This window comes from Rhineura floridana, chromosome 11 (genome assembly GCF_030035675.1).
Source record: "Rhineura floridana isolate rRhiFlo1 chromosome 11, rRhiFlo1.hap2, whole genome shotgun sequence".
NCBI lineage: Eukaryota > Metazoa > Chordata > Lepidosauria > Squamata > Rhineuridae > Rhineura > Rhineura floridana.
Genome location: NC_084490.1, coordinates 69,667,785 through 69,685,904, shown reverse-complemented (window position 1 = coordinate 69,685,904; position 18,120 = coordinate 69,667,785). Strand labels below are relative to the sequence as shown.

Below are 18,120 nucleotides of genomic sequence, written 5' to 3'. Positions count from 1 at the left end.
CTCTGCCTGTTTATTTTTACAGCATACATTTATAGAGTTCGTTAAAGCACACATAACCCAAATTACAGTATGTTATCATTTTAGTATGTCAGCTTGACATGTGTTACTGTCCTTCACATAGAATACAGAAAATTAAACATTAATTAGGGGATGCGCTTATCAGCAGTTTAAAGTCTAAGGGTTACATGCACGCAGCTTGCCAATGCTTTCTTAACATGTTTACCCTTCTCATGTTTGTTCTACTTGCATCAGCATTATTCTCAGAACATCTTTTTGGCATTCCCTCTTAGTACGTTAAACGGAAACATTCTAACCATTATTCTTTGCACTCACAAATCTGAATCAAAGTTAAGGCCTAGTTTTTGTTTCTTCCACATTCTTCCCTTTGGAGCTAATAGTTCCACTTCAAATTTGCATATTCATTGCTTCATTTATTTCTTGTTTCTCCCTTTCCTCTCCTTTCTTTATTTCTGCATACGTATTATATACCTCTCTCGTCTGTTCTGGGCTTAAGCCTTTTTGCATAATTGTAATTATTATTATTATTATTATTATTATTATTATTATTAATTAAATTTATATACCGCCCCATAGCCGAAGCTCTCTGGGTGGTTCACAACAGACAACAATCAATATACAATTAAAACCATATGTTAAACAACTTAAAATGAGTTCATTATACCAAAAAAAATCTAAACATAATTAAACATAAAATAACTAAAAACCAAGTACACGGTACTAAGTGTTAAAATTGAATTAGTTAAAAATTATAAGGATGTGACGATGTCAAGATATCAAAAGTGCTACAATATTAAATATTTAAATATTAAAATATTAACTATTAAAATGCCTGGGAAAAGAGGAAGGTTTTTACCTGGCGCCGAAAAGATAATAATGATAATAATACAACATCTGCCACAAGGAATTAATAACTGGACGCTAACAAATAGAAAAATCAGACCAAGACACAGAAGTACATAGTATAAGAAATTCATACCCCATTTACGCATTCATTCTTTTAGCCATCCCAATAAATCCCAATTCCATTCTTCATTTTCTTGAAGTTTAGCTATTTGATTTTGGATTAGGTTAGTATGTTTAAAGATTGCATTTGTATTATTGGGTATGAAAACACATCATTCCTTTCCAATCAAGGTACACATACCTCCCTTTTTAGCTAATAAATAATCCAATGCTGTTCTGTTTTGTAAAACTATTTGACAAATGATACCCATTTTGGCAGTAAGAGTTTCCAACCCTGCTGTAGTTGCATTTGCAACCTCTTCCATGACTCCAGCTATTCTTTTAATTTCTCTCATAGCAAAGGCTACTCCTAATCCTAGAAACATAGCACCAAAAAATCCTTGGGTGTCATTTATCTCCCTCTTGCCTTGACTTTATCAAGTCTCTCATGGTATTCCAGAGTGGCTATATAACAAGTTCCTCTCCATCCTGGTGGCAAATATTTAAACGCTCTTGATTCACATATGAAGTACTGATCGGGTAAAGCCACAATTCTAGTCCTGCAATAGCGGGACAACATCCAATAGGCATAATATCTGGTTATTCCTGCTTTTACTGTAGTATGCCCATGTAACCAAGAACCAGCCACTCATGCCCCCTTTTGCTTAAAACTGACACAGCAATTACTTGTACCCATGTAAAAAGTTCCATTACATGTCCAACAATGGGTCCCACTTACATGTTTAGGGAGGAATATATAGTCTACTTGCCCTGCTTTGGATGCATTAGGGATATCAGGCCTCAAAGGATAATAGGGGCTGGATGATTTAAACTCAGTAAGGGGCAAGGCACCATAGGAACCAAAGAAGTATTATTAGGAGATCTGATTTCTACTGCTTCTCTCGTATTTTTCCTCTGAGGCAGATACTGCAGATCACTAATAGCATCAGTTATTTGACATTTGCCTAATGAATTTATCACTAATTTAGCATTATAATACATTCAAAGGATAGGGTGGGCATCCCTTTATAGCAGGGTAAGAACAACTGGAAATGTGGGTAAAACTACATAATTTACTGCTCTAAGGTCTTGGACAAATGTCCACATGTTTTCCCCAAGTTTCTTTACAGGTAGAATGGGAGTATTTCAAGGACTTTGAGTAGCAATAATTGTAGTGAAAGCGGGGAACCCTTCCCCGTCTGCTTTCACTGTCGTAGGAGTCAATCCCCAGCCTTGGGCAATTGATCCCAGCAAATCCTGGTTTGCAAAGGTTGTGCACGTCAACACCAACCCTGCAAGGTAGTACTGCCACCACCCTTCAACTGGTTAGCTACTCTGGGGCAAAGGGAACCCCAGAGCACACTTAAACACCTGAGCCTCTCAGGACCAGAGTCTGGATACACTCCTGGCCCCTTCTGAAGTCTTAGGTAAAAACGTTTCTCTGTTACACGGTAGTTGTGGTCAAATGGCAAGGACTGAATTTAGGAACTGACCCCTCTCTCTGGAATAAACACACGTTGGTTTAAAGTAATTAAAGTTTATTAAACAGAAAATAAGAAAAGCATAAAAAAGGTTACAAAAAGCAAAAAGGTATACACAAATAATTTGTAGCAGCAAATTGAACCCTAAAACCATACACCCAAATGGGTAAGGTGTTTAGTAACAAAGGTAAAGGAAAGTTTCTTGGCACAAATCAAAATAACAAAGCTATCTGCCTTAGCTATACTTACAGGAGCATAGGATCTTTCAATGGATAGCCTTCTTCCCCTCAGGGAGTTGCGAGTCAGGATGAAAATGGAGCCACAACAGAACATCACCATAGGCAAGGTGGTGCTCCGAAGTGGGACACAAACCCAGAGTTCTGAACCTCCTCTTATGGAGGAAAAGTCCCTCCCAGCTGGAGACAATTAACCAATTAACATTTTCATCAAAGGGATGAAAAAACGATGTTCCCACAGCACCTGGCGCCTCCTCTTGGTTTCCCATAACAAAGCGAGGAGTTTTACGGCCTTGACGGAACCAGGCCCCTTCCACTGATAAGAAGGTGCAAACTACTGTAAGCTGGTACAGCTGTGTTGTAAAAATTACCAAGTTACAGTGATGATCGAACATCAAGATTTAACTGCTTACTAGCAAGCTAACAAGGGAGATGTCAAGGGGAAGAATTCCCCACAAGGCTTCGGGACTTAGCCATTTTAAATGCAGGCCAGGGCAAGGCTGACAAGCTGGCATGACAATAATAATACCTTGCTTTATGAGGGCTATGATCACAGGGTGGATACCTTCTGAAGCTTCTCAAGAAAGAGGGTATTGGGTTTTGATGGATTTATCCTAATCCTAATAGGTTCAGCTGTGTGAATGTGGCCCACCTTTTTGGTATATTGTGACCATAAAAGTGGTGGCATAGATGCCAAGATTTTCGCCTGAATTTCATTCAAGTTAACTTTGTGGTGACTTGCCTTTGAAGGCTCAGTTAACACAGCTACAACCGCAAGCTCATTCTCACTTGGAACATCAAGAAATACACCATCAGGGGAGCAATAAATAGTACAGCCAAGTTTGCAAAGCAAATCCCTTCCCAACAGGTTAACAGGTGAACAAGGGCTTAAAAGAAATGAATGCTGATCAGAAATAGGACCCAGAGTTACAGTGAGAGGTTGTGAAACTGGATGTGCTACTACTTGATTAGAAATGCCTACGGCATTTACAATTTCAGCAGAGAGATGGGCAAGTGTGAAATCCTGAGCCTTTAAAGTGGAGTGGCTTGCTCTGGTGTCCACTAAGCATTCAGTAGGTTATCTGTTGATAAGGCAAGAGACATACGGACCATCTTGTTTGATGGGAAGGAAGGGGACACTGATGAAGTTACTTTGCCTCAGGCTGTCCTAGTATGAGGATTCCTCTTCCAGAGATGGAAACTGAGGGAGAGGAGGAGGTAGTGATGGTGGGTTAAATGCTGATACCAAATGGTCAGGTCAGTTTGGGCATTGTGCCTTCCAAAGGCCGGACTGACCCAACTGCCTTGGGCTCCTACTGGGAGGAAGGGCGGGATATAAATAAAATAATAAATAAATAAATAAATAAATAAATAAATAAATAAATAAATAAATAAATAAATAAATAAATGGAAACAGTATTATTCTGGGGCTGAAAAATTCCATGCCCCATCCTATGACATCATCCTTTACTCCTTAACCTTCCCTGGGCTTGCCCTCTACCTTGGCCTTGGCCAGGGTCAAAACACTGAGCTTGAAGTGTCATAAGTTTAGTTTCTACAAATTCCTTCTTTTTCTCTTATCAAACTAGGCAGTGGTTGGTTATGGTTACTAGTTCTTGAAGTGGTTTATTCTGCCAGCCTACAGCAATAGAATGCAAGTGTTCCCGAAGTTTTGGGAGAAGCCCCTGAACAAAGGCTACAGCCGCTGCTTCATGAGCAGTTTCTGGAGTATCATCAATGCATGAATGTCTCTCAAAACCTCTCTTTAGACAGTCCATGCAATCAGCTGGGGCTTTTATCAAGATCACCTCAATGCGGCTCATGGCATGGCCACTCAGCTTAAGTTGTGAGCCTCTGTCTAACCTCAGTAGGCATAATCATTCTTAGCAATTGATTAAGGTATGCCCAAGTTGGATTACAACAAGATATAACTACCTCTAGTTTTCTAAATTTCTCTAATATTTGGACATTCTTTTGCCAAATTTTGCAAATCTGTAGCTGACCAAGGTGCATGTACAACTTCTAAACCTTGGGTCTAAGAAGGGGTTAGTCCAGCAGGTGTGGATGTAAGAGGTTTTTGTCTTCTGGTGTTAAATGCTGGGACAGAATTGAACACATTTAATGAAGCTTCCACTATTTCATTCAGTGTATGTCTTATTCCAGACAGTTGCTGCTGGACTTTATTCAAAGATTCAGACATTTGAGATTGCTCTCCAGAATCTGAATAAGGTGAAAATTGTTGGCCAATCTCTGTAATAGGCAAAGAAGGGGTGATAGTACCAGAAGCCTTGGGCTCCTGCAGGGGGGAAGGGCAGGATATAAATCAAATAAATAAATACTAAACCCCTGGGAAGACTGAGGTATAATAGTCTCTACCGATGGTGGAGGCGACTCCAGGATGATATGATGGAAGCACACTAGTAAAACGATCTCTAATATCTTCTGGGGTCCCTTCCTCTCTCTCTTTCTTGGGCTTTATTTGAGGATACAAAAATACCTGAGCAGCAGTTGGTGGGCATGCCCCGGGTGGTGCACATTTTCCTTTTAACTCATTTAACTGAGATTTCAGTTTTTCATTAGAGTCCTTAAGACTCCAAGTTTGAGATTATTGCCCCCTTTTTGACATTTCTGAATGCCAATAAAAAAAACCTTCCCATTGAATCTGTGGTGTTTTACTGCCTCATGACTCAAGGGCTCCGCAGAGATGAACAAGTTTATCTAAATCAAAAGTTCTTTCCAGGGGAAACTGTAAGTCCAGACTGTCTCTAGTATAAAAATTCCATTGTTCCAAAAATCTACAGCTGCTGTGTCCATAGTTATTATTCATACAGTATAGAAGGCAGTGGCTCATATATAAAGGGAAAAACTCATTCATACCTGCCTTAATTCACATGGGTCTTTCACACAAGGAAAGGCTTATTTCGGAAGTCCAGTCTGATTGTGGGATCTGCTTACAGCACAACATCCACCTAATGGTCTAAGGCAAGACTGTGTGATGGTGGCACAAAATGCATTTCCCCACAGTTAGATCTAGCTCATGGACCAGTGAGTCACCAGGAAAATGGGGAAGGGAAAAAGTCTCCTTAGGTTTGGTCCTACCAAGCACCTTTGCGTTCAACCGGCTTTGGTCACAGTCCAGTGGGACTTGCAGAGAGATTGGTGCAGTTGCACTTGGATCAGATTTGCCCCAGAAGATTACTCAACTCACACAAGAGCACAAAGCTCATCCACTCAATTCACACAAGGGTCCATTCACTAACACCACTTTCAATCCTTCTTTCAATCTCCCTTCCCAGGAACATGCTTCAGACTACTTACATGGTGAGTCTAACAGATCTGGCAGCAAAAGGTTGGATAGTGCTGTCCCAAACAAGAGATGGCCAGGCAGCATGGGCAATCCCCCACTGACAATCACCAAGAGAGATTTCAAAAGGTGGTGCTGGGGAGTCAGTGGTGGATGGTCCAATCCACTGGTTCTCCGGGGAACATGACTATCTGAGTCACTACACCAGAATTGTGGTAGAAAACAAATCTTCATGTTGTCTTTAGATCAGACCTATTAAAGGCACCTTTATTTTGTGAGCTAAGTTCAAACAGCTGTTTGGAGAGAACGTCAGACTGTCATGGAAACACCATGAAGCCCAAAGTTCTCTGCCTCTTCATTTTTACAGCATACATTTATATAGTTCCTTAAAGCACACATAAACCAAATTACAGCATGTCATCATTTTAGTATGTCAACTTGACATGTGTTACTGTCCTTCACATAGAAGAGATAAAATTAAACATTAATTAGGGGAGCGCTTATCAGCAGTTTAAAGTCTAAGGGCCTCAAATGCTTGCAAATGCTTTCTTAACATGTTTGCCCTCATGTTTGTTTAGACACTGGAGGCCTTCAAGAGGCAGCTGGACAGCCATGTGTCGGGAATGCTTTGATTTGGATTCCTGCATTGAGCAGGGGTTTGGACTTGATGGCCTAGAGCAGCCAACTCTACTATTCTATGATTCTAATGTTAAATTGAAAATACCTCCCATGCCATTCTGATGCTTCCCATAAGCTCATTTCAAAACAAAACCTTACAAAACTTATAGTCCTGCACTAAGAAACGCTTGCTTAACAACACTCTCAATTTTCATGGTGATACACAAAGCAGTCAGAGAGAATTGAGAGTTCAAAGTCTAAAAACAGAGGGGGGGGAAACCAGAGCCCTTTGGGGCTTTTTTTGGTCAGAGTTCTCATAATCTGTTGAAATTCGTTTAAAATCAGCCACGTTCACAGAGTACCTGTCCTTGCCCCATACTCTGATCATCATCTTCTGCACTTTAAAAGTTAAAAAAAAAATGCCTGGATGATTTTTAATTAATTTAAGAAAGTTTGGCTTGAACCCAATTATAACGTCCGGCATGCTCAGTAAGAACCAACTGAGTGTTCTAAACGCCAGACTCACAGTTGCTGGGCTTGCCTAATCAGGGGGCCACACCCACACCAGACTTTGATTTCAGTGAGACAGTCATGGCTTCCCTCAAAGAATCCTGGGAAGTGTAGTTTGTGAAGGGGGCTGAGAGGAGACTCCTGTTTCACTGACAGAGCTCCAGTGGCCAGACTGGTTTAACAGTCAACCACTCTGATTGAAGGTCTGTGAGGTGAACAGGGTGTCTCCTAGCAACTCTGAGCACCCTTCACTAACTACACTTCCCAGGATTCTTTGAGAGAAGCCATGACTGTCCAAAGTGAAATAAACATCTGATGTGGATGTGGACAGGGACAGCTTTGGTTTAAATTTGTGTGGGAGGCTACATGTGCCTGCTGTAGAATAAAAAGGTGGGGGAAACATGGAAAAGCAATGATACTGTTCACAATGTTTTCCTTTTGGAAAGGAAAGGGGCTTCCCTTCTGCCCAGTGCCCACCCATCCAATCTCCTCCCCTCCCCCTCCCTGCCCCTCCCCCAGATCAGTGTTGGAGTATGACCAGGGAGACCAGGGTTCGAATCCTTCAGAGCCATGAAGCTCACTGGGTGATCTTGGGCCAGTCACTGCCTCTCAGCCTCAGAGGAAGGCAATGGTGAAACCACCTCTGAATACCATTTACCATGAAAACCCTATTCAAAGGGTCACCATAAGTCCAGTCAATTTGAAGGCAGTCCATTTCCATTTTCAAACATGATTGCACAGAAATAAATCCCACTGAACTCAAAAAGTATGCAAATGATCAAACCCACCCTCCCTTCTCCTCCCTCCTATCCCCTCCCTCTTCCCCCTTCCCCTTCCCCCTTCCTTTGCCCCTCTCTCTGCAACCCCATCCCCTTCCAATCCTCCTTCTCCTTCCCCCTCCCCATGGTCAGTTTTACCTATCTTAAGCATGATTGCACAGAAGTAAATACCACTGAACTCTATAAGCATGCAAATGATCAAACCTGCCCTCCTCTCCCTCTTCCTTTAGCTCCCTCCAATATGCTCCTTCCCTTTCCCCCTCCCCTCCACCCCCATGGTCAGTTTTTCCTAGCCTAACCATGATTGCATAGGAGTAAATCCCATTGAACTCAATAAGCATGCAAATGATCAGACCTGCTTTTCCCCTCCTTTCCCTCTCCTCTCCCTTCCTCCTCCCCTGCCCACTCCAACCCTCCCTTCCTCCCTCCCCGGTCAGTTTTACCTATCCTAAAAATGATTGCACGGGAGTAAATCACACTGAACTCAATAAACATCCAAATGATCAAACCTGTCCTTTACCCCTCCCCCTCTTGTCTGCTCCCATCCCAGTCCTCCCCTCTGCCTTTCCTCCCCTCTCTCATCCTCCTCCGCCTCCCCTCCCCATCCCCTGTGGTCAGTTTCACCTATCCTAAGCATGATTGCAGGGGAGTGAATCCCACTGAACTCAATAAGCATGCAAATGATCAATCCATTCTCAGCAAACTTGCACAGGATCCCATTTCTTACTTCCCAGATTAAAAAGTAGGGAAATTCACTAATAGGCAAAAAACCTTGTGGTTTAAGAACGTACCTATAGCCCACAGATATTTCTATCAAACTTTTAAAAGCTGGGAAACTGGGCAGCTATAGTGAATGCACCAGGGGAGCAGGAGACCTGACCTCCTCTCTGAGATATTGGACTGCCCTACAAATTTGTCAAAATGCAAACACAATTTGGGCTGGTGTTTCACAGTCCAATCTAGCTTGGAAGAATTTGTCTTTACCATCATATAACATTGACCAATGAAAAGGCTTTGAAATTAATAAAAAATAAATTTGACACAGATTTCTAGGATGAATAAGGAGGGAAATAAAATTTTCTAGTTTAGATTCTCTGTAGAAACATTAGTAACACAGGAAAGAAGCAAAGTAAGAAGAACACCAAGAAACATACAAAAATATAATTCTCCATCTTTGGAGATGGCAGGTGTTGCCACCACTCACCATATGCTCAGAGGCACATGTTTACCAAATTCTTCCAAGCTAGATTGGACTGTGAAAGACCAACCCAAATGGTGGTTGCATTTTGACAACTTTGTAGGGCAGTCCAATATCTCAGAGAGGAGTTCAGGTCTCCTGCTCCCCTGGTGCATTCACTAGAGCTGCCCAATTTCCCTGCCGTTTAAAGTTTGATAGAAATATCTGTGGGCTATAGGTATGTTCTTAAACCACAAGGTTTTTTGCCTATTAGTGAATTATTAATATCATCATCATAATCATTATTATCACTATTATTATTAAAATTAAAATTTTAATAGTTTTATGTTCTTAAACCACATGTATTTTTGCCTATTAGTGAATAAACTTAAACTTGCATTATTTATTGGAGTATGCACCCCCACCCCAAGATTCACCTTGTTTCTGTTTCTGTAGCATTAGGAAGCAACCAGATCTGTTTGAGATCTGCTCTGTGTCTTTCTGATCAACTTGTTATTTGGATCCAAAACAGATCTGTTGAATCCAAAGCTCTGTTTTCAGCCATTGACTATCATGGGGAATCTAAAGCGAAATGAAAACAAATTTTTGAACTTTTGATTTGTAATTGATTGTTAGGAACCAGAAAGCAATTGAGAAGAATGCCACTTTCCCAGGCAGAACTTGCAGAATTCCCTGTGGAATTCCCTCCCCTTAAATATTAGGCAGGCGCCATCTCTGCTACCTTTTTGGCACCTTTTGAAGACTTTCCTTTTCCAACAAACCTTTTAAGTTGAGACCTATCCCAGTCTGCGTCTGTGTTAGAATTGCTTTTAATATGTCTTTTAATATCTTTAACCCTTTAAAAAATGTTTTAAAAGTTTTTTAAAATGTTTTTAACATTGTTTAGTTTTAATGTATTTTAAGGTCTTTTTATGATGTTTTAAAGTGTTCTTAGTGATTTTGTTTGCTACGTTGGGCTCCTGCTGGAAGGAAGGGCGGGGTATAAATAAAATAATAATACATAAATAGGAGCGTAGGAAGCTGCCTTATCCTGAGTCAGACCTATGGTCCATCTGGTGTTGTCTAGAGTCTACCCCAGAACTCTAGATTCTAGACTGAATGGTAAGGGCTCTGCCGGGTTTCGGGCAGGGGCCTCTCCCTGCCCTATCTAGAGATTCCAGGGGCTGATCCTAGGATGCAAAGCAGATGCGCTATCACTGAGCTAGTCTTTCCGCAGTTTGTGTGGGCTGCTGGTTATTTACTTCCTCATCCACCTCTCAAGTCACTGTGACTGGAATGCCCTAGGAAAATAATTCACGGTGATTAAAACCTATCTGTCAAAATGAAAGATCCCTCTACCTCTCCCATCTGCATCCCCTCCCCACTGGAGCTCAGGACATGTTCCTATTCAGCTTTCTTTTGTTTTTTGTTCCTATATCTATCTATATTAGGCTGCCATCCATGGCAGCAGGCAGGCTCGGCATGGTGAGGGGAAATTCGAGTGTCAGGGGGCATGCGGTGGGGGTTGGGCAACCAGGGTGAGGGAGGTGGGGCAGTGGAGGGAGATAAAAGCAGCAGTAGTGGGAGGTGAGTGGGGGCAGGATGAGCAAGGTGGGGCAGTGGGTGGGCAAGGCAGCAGTGGCAGAGGGCAAGCAAGGCCACCCTGCTTGTGGGCCCATGGTGGGTGGCAGAAGTAGCAGGTGAGAAACTGAGGTGGCAGCATATGGGCAAGCCATGGAGGTACAGGTAGGACAGGCTGCAGCAGCTGTTCCTGTGTAGCTTGCCTCATCTGGCTGCCTCCTTCCTCTGCTTCCCTCCTCTTTGCAGAAGAAGGTCTAAAGAGGGGGGAGGCTTGGCCAGGTCTAAGGGGAGGGAACTTTGGGAAGGCCTGGTGGTGACGGTGGGCTTGGCATTCCTGGGGTTGGGTGCTAGGGGTGGCTTGCCAAGCCCCTAGGTGGAAGCCCCTATTTTTTTGTTTGTTTAGTGAAGCTATCCTTTATTTTAAATAGCAAAATACAGCAACTTTGGGGCAACTGAGTCTACAGGGCAATTCAGGACCTTAGGATATCCCTGATCTGACTCAAACATGTTATTAACAGTGCAAACTTACTCAGGCATATGAAAACCTACCAAAATCACCCCTATTTGCCTCATAACTCGGGCTACGCAAAAAGCCAATGCCCACCTCTATTATTTATCTTCATATCATTGGACTTGAATTGACAGGGTTCCTATTTTTTGGTCTGTCATTTTGCTGCATTGAGAGCATAGGTGGTTTACGAGTTATGAGTCAAAGAGTGGCCTGCATAACTTGTGACCTGGCAGGCCAAATACAGGCCATCTGCCAGCTATTGTGGTGTACTAGATGTTTCACAACATTCTCTTTGTACTGTCCCAAGGAGGGTGCAAAAACAGGAAGATTGTCAAGGCCCTGGTAGGTTCGTGTGAATGGCTGGCAGCTTGGTAGGCCACAACTAGTTGTGTAGGCATGATGAAGGTAAGAACACTCTGTATTAGGCTGCAGCCATAAGAACATTTTTACTTAAATCCTATTCCACAAGACCTGAAATAAGGACTATAGTATAAGATCAGTTTTAAATTATGTACTCAGGTGCCACCAGTAGCGTACCAAGAGTGGAGCAGTGGGAACAGACAATAAGGGGGTGCATTGTCAGACAATGCTAGAGCCAGACCCAATGGCAGGTGGAGCAGCTCATCCTGGGTTTCTCCTCCTCCTCCTCCTCCTCCCTGCTGGGGGCAAACCCGAGATGAGTGGGGAGGAGAAGGCAGAGGCAGGGAGGAAGGCAGGCAGGCATGGGCCAGTGCCCCTTTCACCCTCCTGGACCTCCCCCTTGCAAGCTTTTTGGAGTGGGCCGGTGCTGAAGCAGTTAATGCTCAGGACTCAGCTGGAGAGGCGCAGGCAGGCAGGCAGGCTGTGCAGGAGACAGGGCGTGGCTCTTGGCACTGGCAGGCAGTAGAGAAACAGCCAGCAGGCGAGCCAGCGAGGGGCGCCCAGGCCAGGGCCAAGCCAGTGAGTGAGCCAGGGAGCCAAGGGTTGGGCCGGGGGCCAGTGTGCCCAGCGCAAGGGGAGGCCATGGGGGAGAGGTCAGCACCTTTGCACCGGAGGAGCTCCCTGGAGCCAGCGGGGCACTCAGCACTGCCTGCCCTCCTCCTCCTCTCCCACCGCTGTGCATCCCAGAGGCGGCAGCATGCAGGAAAGGAGGGCTCTCCAGTGGGCAGCAAGCTGGAAGACACGTGGAGGCAGGTGAACGCCCAGATGTGTGGATGCGTGAAGCTAACTTCTGGGCATGTGGTGTTGAACACGGCCACGGGGGCAACACACCCTTGCCTGCCTCTTTTTGCACGTGGGAAGAGACCACAAACTTTGCGCAGGTGCGTTTGTGGACTGGGCGATCATCTTTCAGCTCAGTCAGGGTGCTGGCACTGTGGATGTGAACACGAGGGGCTTTGTACTTGTACGTGTGTGTGCATGCTCAGGTATATAGACCAATGTGGACATTTGGTGTGTATGTGCCTGTGAGGGCATAAATACACTTTTTGAGGCCACTTTGTCACACTTCTAGCCATCAATATTTATGTATCAGCAAACTGTATACACGCCATAATGCATGGATGGCAGATGGTTGGTAAGTACATACCCCAATGGTCACACCTCAAAGTGTTCAATATGTAGGTATAAGTTTTTTCCCTTTTTTCAAAAAATATATTAATGCAATTAAAAAGTATTAATCCATTACTTTTTTACTTTTTTGTACTGTAATATTTATTTTATTTTTTATTTTTTTTATTTTTTTTACTGGCATGATTATATATATGAAATTCAATAAAAGAATATTTTCATTGTCTCCGTTTCTTTTCTGGCCATGATTATTACTGAAAATAATTTTTGTCGTATGGAGGAGGGCGGTGTTAAAAAATGATCCGCTCTGGGTGTCAAATATGCTAGGTACACCACTGGGTGCCACACGTAAGTCCCAACTGGCAAAAGATGGATATCATATCAGGTAGTTCTCTTGACGCCAGCCTAAGCAGTTGAAGCAAAAACAGTAGCCCTACAAATGGGTACAATTGTTCTGGCCTGAACACCACATAGCACTCTGACATCAATGGCCTCTATGACTGGGAGTGAGGAAATGTTAATAAATTGGTTCTGGGATTTTGTGAGCCATGATAGGTGTATTTGCTGCAAAAACAAACTAATGAAGATAGAAAGTACAATATTTTTATTAAATGTATGTTATATGGTCTATGCTTGAATAGGTCATCATATGGAATATGAGGAAGACTCCCCATGTCACAAAGGCAACCATTTATGAAGTTTTGTTTCTTGACCATTTTTAAGAAGTCATTCATTTCACAGTCTCTCTTGTTTCCCATTATCTGCTGAAGCTTGGAGCTGTGCCATTAAAGAGAAATACTCTTTCAAATTGTAACTCGTTCTTTCTCCTTCTTATTGAAAGAATTTTGAGGTTCAGTGGGTGTGAGGATCTGTGATAAAGGCCCCAGATGTGGAAATTCAGATGGCTGCCCGTGCTTAGCCATGTAACTGCAATCACAATAGAAGAAATGCATCTTTTTCACATGAATATGAATTTCAAACTCAAGGTTACAATCACTACTTACACCAAGAGAAAGTGGATAGAATTTGCTGTCATTCCAAATCAGTGTAGATTAAAAACAGGTTCTTAGGAATCCTTTTTGCCTTTCCCCTCCCGCTTGGTCTCCATTCTCACATATGTCCGCAGAACTCTGCTTCCCCGTGATATGATCTCACACTACTGTGACATATGTAAATAAATACAGGCACCATGTAGTTTGAGTCAATGGCATGGTTCTTTCTGTCCCAGTTGTTGCCTGGCTTGAAGAGGAGAGTCAAGTGAGAAAGACTTACACTACTGACACAGGCATACACTGCAGCAGCACAGAATCACACCATCTCATTTTGTTTTCACTAGCATATATTATCGTCTACCAGATTTGTGGATTTCACACTCTGCTCCTCTCACTGATGCAAAGATTATTGCAGATTGCTTTGGAGACCGAAAGGATGGGTAAGTGTCCTAATTTAGAGAGACCAGGCCACGTTTTGAAGGGCTGTCTTGTCCAAGACCAGTTTAAGAAGGGAAAGCAGGGGCCTTGAAGTTGCCCATTAACAGTTAGCATCTGGAAATCAGACTGAGCAGGCACACAGGTCACCTGGACATAGTCTTTCCCACTATAGTAAGATGTATGGCCTTTCTATTTAAATTATAGTATTTCAAAATATGCATTTATATAGCTAAATTAGCATATGTAAATCGGTGTCCTCTTATATCCTCTTTTTGGAGATACATGTGTCTAGTTTGAATATTATTATAAAATATAAACACAATAGTAATAATGCTGTGTAATAAGTAATACTGCCCCTGGTTCACTTTTTTGCTTATCAGCCAATCTTGTGAACTCTTGGACACATCTTTTATGTGTGTCACAATTCACTGCTTCCTCAAAAATCTTCCAAATAGAGATTGGTCAAGGAGCTGGTTACTTGGCTTATGCCTAAGACTTGTCTGTCATGCTAACAAAGGCCATCAAATGGTCATGCAAATGAACCATTGAGTGAAGAATGTTTGTAGACCTTTCTAGGAACAAGACTGAGGCTGAACAGGAAAAAAATGAAATAAGACAATTGAAGGAACATTATATTGATTGAATGAAGGGAAAATATGACTGCAAATCTTTTGGGGAAAGACAGTATTTTCTGTACCCAGTGGCATAGATTCTAGAACATAATGAAGAAAAACAATTCAAAGCATGGGAACCACTGCTAAAACCCGGTTAGGAAATCTAGAGAACTAGTATTGGATCTCATAATTTAAGGAAGCTCATAGGAAGAAATGTTTCTTATCCCATCCTCCCCTTGCAACCATTTATAACCCCCTCAAAGCCTCTCTAGAGGGTTGGTGGCAGCTATCCCACAATATGGGACGGTATACAGGCAGCTGCAAAGAGAAGAGGGAACAGGAATTTTTCCTTTTCTTGTGAACTTCTGTAAGTTAACATCTTAGGATCAAAGCCCAAATTTGGGGTACTCTCCTATCATACCCCATCTTATATGCCCCCCATATTCAGGAGGTCCCCATTCCTCTGAAGAGGCTATTTGGGAGGCGGAGTTTGTTGTGATGGGTGGGGGGACAGGAGAAGACATGTTGTTCCATGAACTTCTTAAAGTTGTCTTAGCAACCAAGCCATTGGCTAGAATCCAAAGCTTTGGACATATATTTCTTAATCAACAGTTGCCTCTGCCCAACTGTGGGAACTTTTAGGAACAGTTTATAATTGTGTGAATATGTGCATTGTTCAAAGGGGTAAAAATCCAATGGAGTATCCAGCTCCTTGTGCATGCCTAAGGTAACTCATTGGATGCTGGTCGTATCTTCATATGCAGACACTGATCCAGAGAAAATTCTACCTATGGCCTGTGTAAATCTATGCTTAGCTTGAACGTACATCACAGATGAAGAAAGGTGCCACCAAAACCAAGAGGATGCCTGTATAGTTAATGAGCAGAGTCAATGAAGGCATTAAAGGCAAGAAGGCTTCTTTTAGAAAATGTAAGTTTTCTTAAAAAAAAAAGAGAGAGAGAAAAAGGAACATAAACTTTGCGAAAAGAAATGCAAACAGACAATAAGGTATCCTAAAAAAGATTTTGAAGAGCATATTGCTAAAAACATTTAGAACAATACATTATTTTCAATACATTACTAGCAACAATAATACATTACTTTCAATACATGACTAGCAGGAGACCATCTAGGGAGGCAGTTGGACCCTTGATAACAAGGGAGTCAAACGTGAGCTAAAGGAGGATAAGGAGATTGTAGAGAAGCTGAATGAATTCTTTGCATCTGTCTTCATAGCAGAAGATGTAGGACAAATCCCTGTGCCTGAACTTTCACAGAAAGGGAGACTGAGGAACTGAGGCAAATGTGGTGACAAGAGAGTTAAGTTCTAGGCCCTGATGACAAAATAAAAACTGACAACTTGCTAGGTCCAGATGGTATCCACCCAAGAGTTCTTAAAGAACTCAAACATGAAATTGCTAATCTTCTAACAAAAATATGTAACATGTCCCTCAGATCATCCCTCATACCTGAGGACTGGGGAGTGGCCATTGTAATAGTATTTTTTTAAAAAAAAGAGATCTAGGGAGGATCCTGGAAATTACAGAATTACAGACTTGGGTAGCTTAACATCTGTTCCAGGAAAAATGGTGGAAAGTATTGTTAATGATAAAATAACCAAGCATATACATGTTTGCTAGTTGGGCGGTATATAAGCCTAATAAAATAAATAAATAAATAAATAAACAAGCCATGGTGAAGCAGAACCAGCATGGCTTCTGCAAGGGTAAGTCTTGTCTCACTAACCTATTAGAGTTCTTTGAGAGTGTCACTAAGCATATAGATAAAGGCAATCTAACTGACATTGTATATTTGGCCTTTCAAAAGGCTTTTCAACAAAGTAGCTTAGTAGTCATGGGATAAGAGGAGAGGTCCTCTTGTGGATCAGGAACTGGTTAAAAAACAGGAAGCAGTCAAGCAGAGAGCAGGAATCAATGGACACTTCTCCCAATGGAGGGATGTTGAAAGTGAATTCCCCCAAGAGTCAGTATTGGGACCTGTGCTTTTTAACTTGTTCATAAATGATCTAAGGTTAGGGGTGAGCAGTAAGATGGCCAAGTTTCAGAGTGGTTAAAACAAAAAGGGATTGCAAAGAGCTCCAAAAGGATCTCTCCAAACTGAGTGAATGGGTGATAAAATTGCAAATGCAAGTCAATGTAAACAAGTGATGCAGATTGGGGCAAAAAAATTCTAAATTTCACATATACAGTCATAGGATCATCTAGAGGAGCCCATTGTTTGGCCCTTGGAGTTTTAGTATTTTGTTCCTCTCTTTATTTTCAAAAGAAAATGGAACATAAATTTCACAGGCAAATACAAAGAAACCTGAAAACTGAGGCTGCTGTCAAATCATCTTGAAAGCTTTTCTGATGGGATTTGACACCCATTTTTTAAAAAAACCAAAGAAATGTTGTGCTTAATATTTAATTGTTCTTTAATGAAATAACCGCAATTAGAATTCTAATGCATCTGAGCAAATTAAGTAATGTGCCTCACACTTACCGATACATTCGGGAAATTATTGATGGTGATGTTGGTGGAAGATTAGAATTTACTGGTTGGGTGGCTGACCAATGAACCTTGCCAGTGTATCCAAAGGTGTTTGGAGAGCTGAGGGTAAAAGTTAAAGGGAGAAAAGGACTTGATTAAATGGGCACAGACTTGAAATAATGACTTCTTGATAGCTGTAATTAAGGCAAAAGTGCTGGCTTTTGTTGTTACATATGTGGTAGGTGTGGAGAGAAATGATGATGTAGCAGGAAAATATCAGACTACTTTCCCAATGAAAATTGTTACAATTACATGAAACTCAATTGTTTTTGTTAGATGTGGATCTAGCCTGCATTTAAGATATTTTATACCAGTTTTCAGATGAACCTCAAAAAGTTATTTACATAAAAATGTTTAAAACAATAAATATCAATTAAATCAAAGACAAGCTACCAGGAAAAAAGCATTCTGAAAGCTAGGTCTTACCTCTCCTCAAGGCAAGATGGTTCTCAACTAGCCCATGGCAGCAGATGGAGAAGGGGGAGGCCACCTTAGCTCAAACACTGGGAGCCAGATGGCAGTTTGTATCCTGAACACATATAATATGCAGGATTTTCCATCATTCTGCATTTTATATCCCAAAACCAAATTTCTCACCTTTTTGCATAGGCAATATTTTGTACATATGGAAGACAATCTGATAGTAGAGGAACTGCTGTTAGATACTGCCACATACCCTTGACAGCTGTATTTTCTTGGATTTGGAATTTTTGCCCTAAAACCAAATTTCACACTTACAATTCTAAAGCATGAAATAACACACAGGGCCCATTTACAAAATGAAGCAGCATAATAGAGAAGCAAAGATTTTTATGTGC

The 18,120-nt window shown here is 41.8% G+C and overlaps 1 protein-coding gene across 1 annotated transcript in view; it reads right to left on the bottom strand.

Annotated features, from left to right (window-relative positions):
- Nucleotides 1–13,468: 13,468 nt before the first annotated feature.
- The window catches only part of SPMIP7 (sperm microtubule inner protein 7), a 74,006-nt gene continuing 69,354 nt past the window's right edge, over nt 13,469–18,120 (bottom strand). Inside the window, exons 8-9 of the mRNA XM_061590424.1 lie at nt 17,255–17,362; nt 13,469–13,635 (exon numbers count right to left, since the gene is read on the bottom strand). Coding sequence (XP_061446408.1) covers nt 13,512–13,635; nt 17,255–17,362 — 232 coding nt within the window. The 3' untranslated portion in view covers nt 13,469–13,511. The remainder of the gene's footprint in view (nt 13,636–17,254; nt 17,363–18,120) is intronic.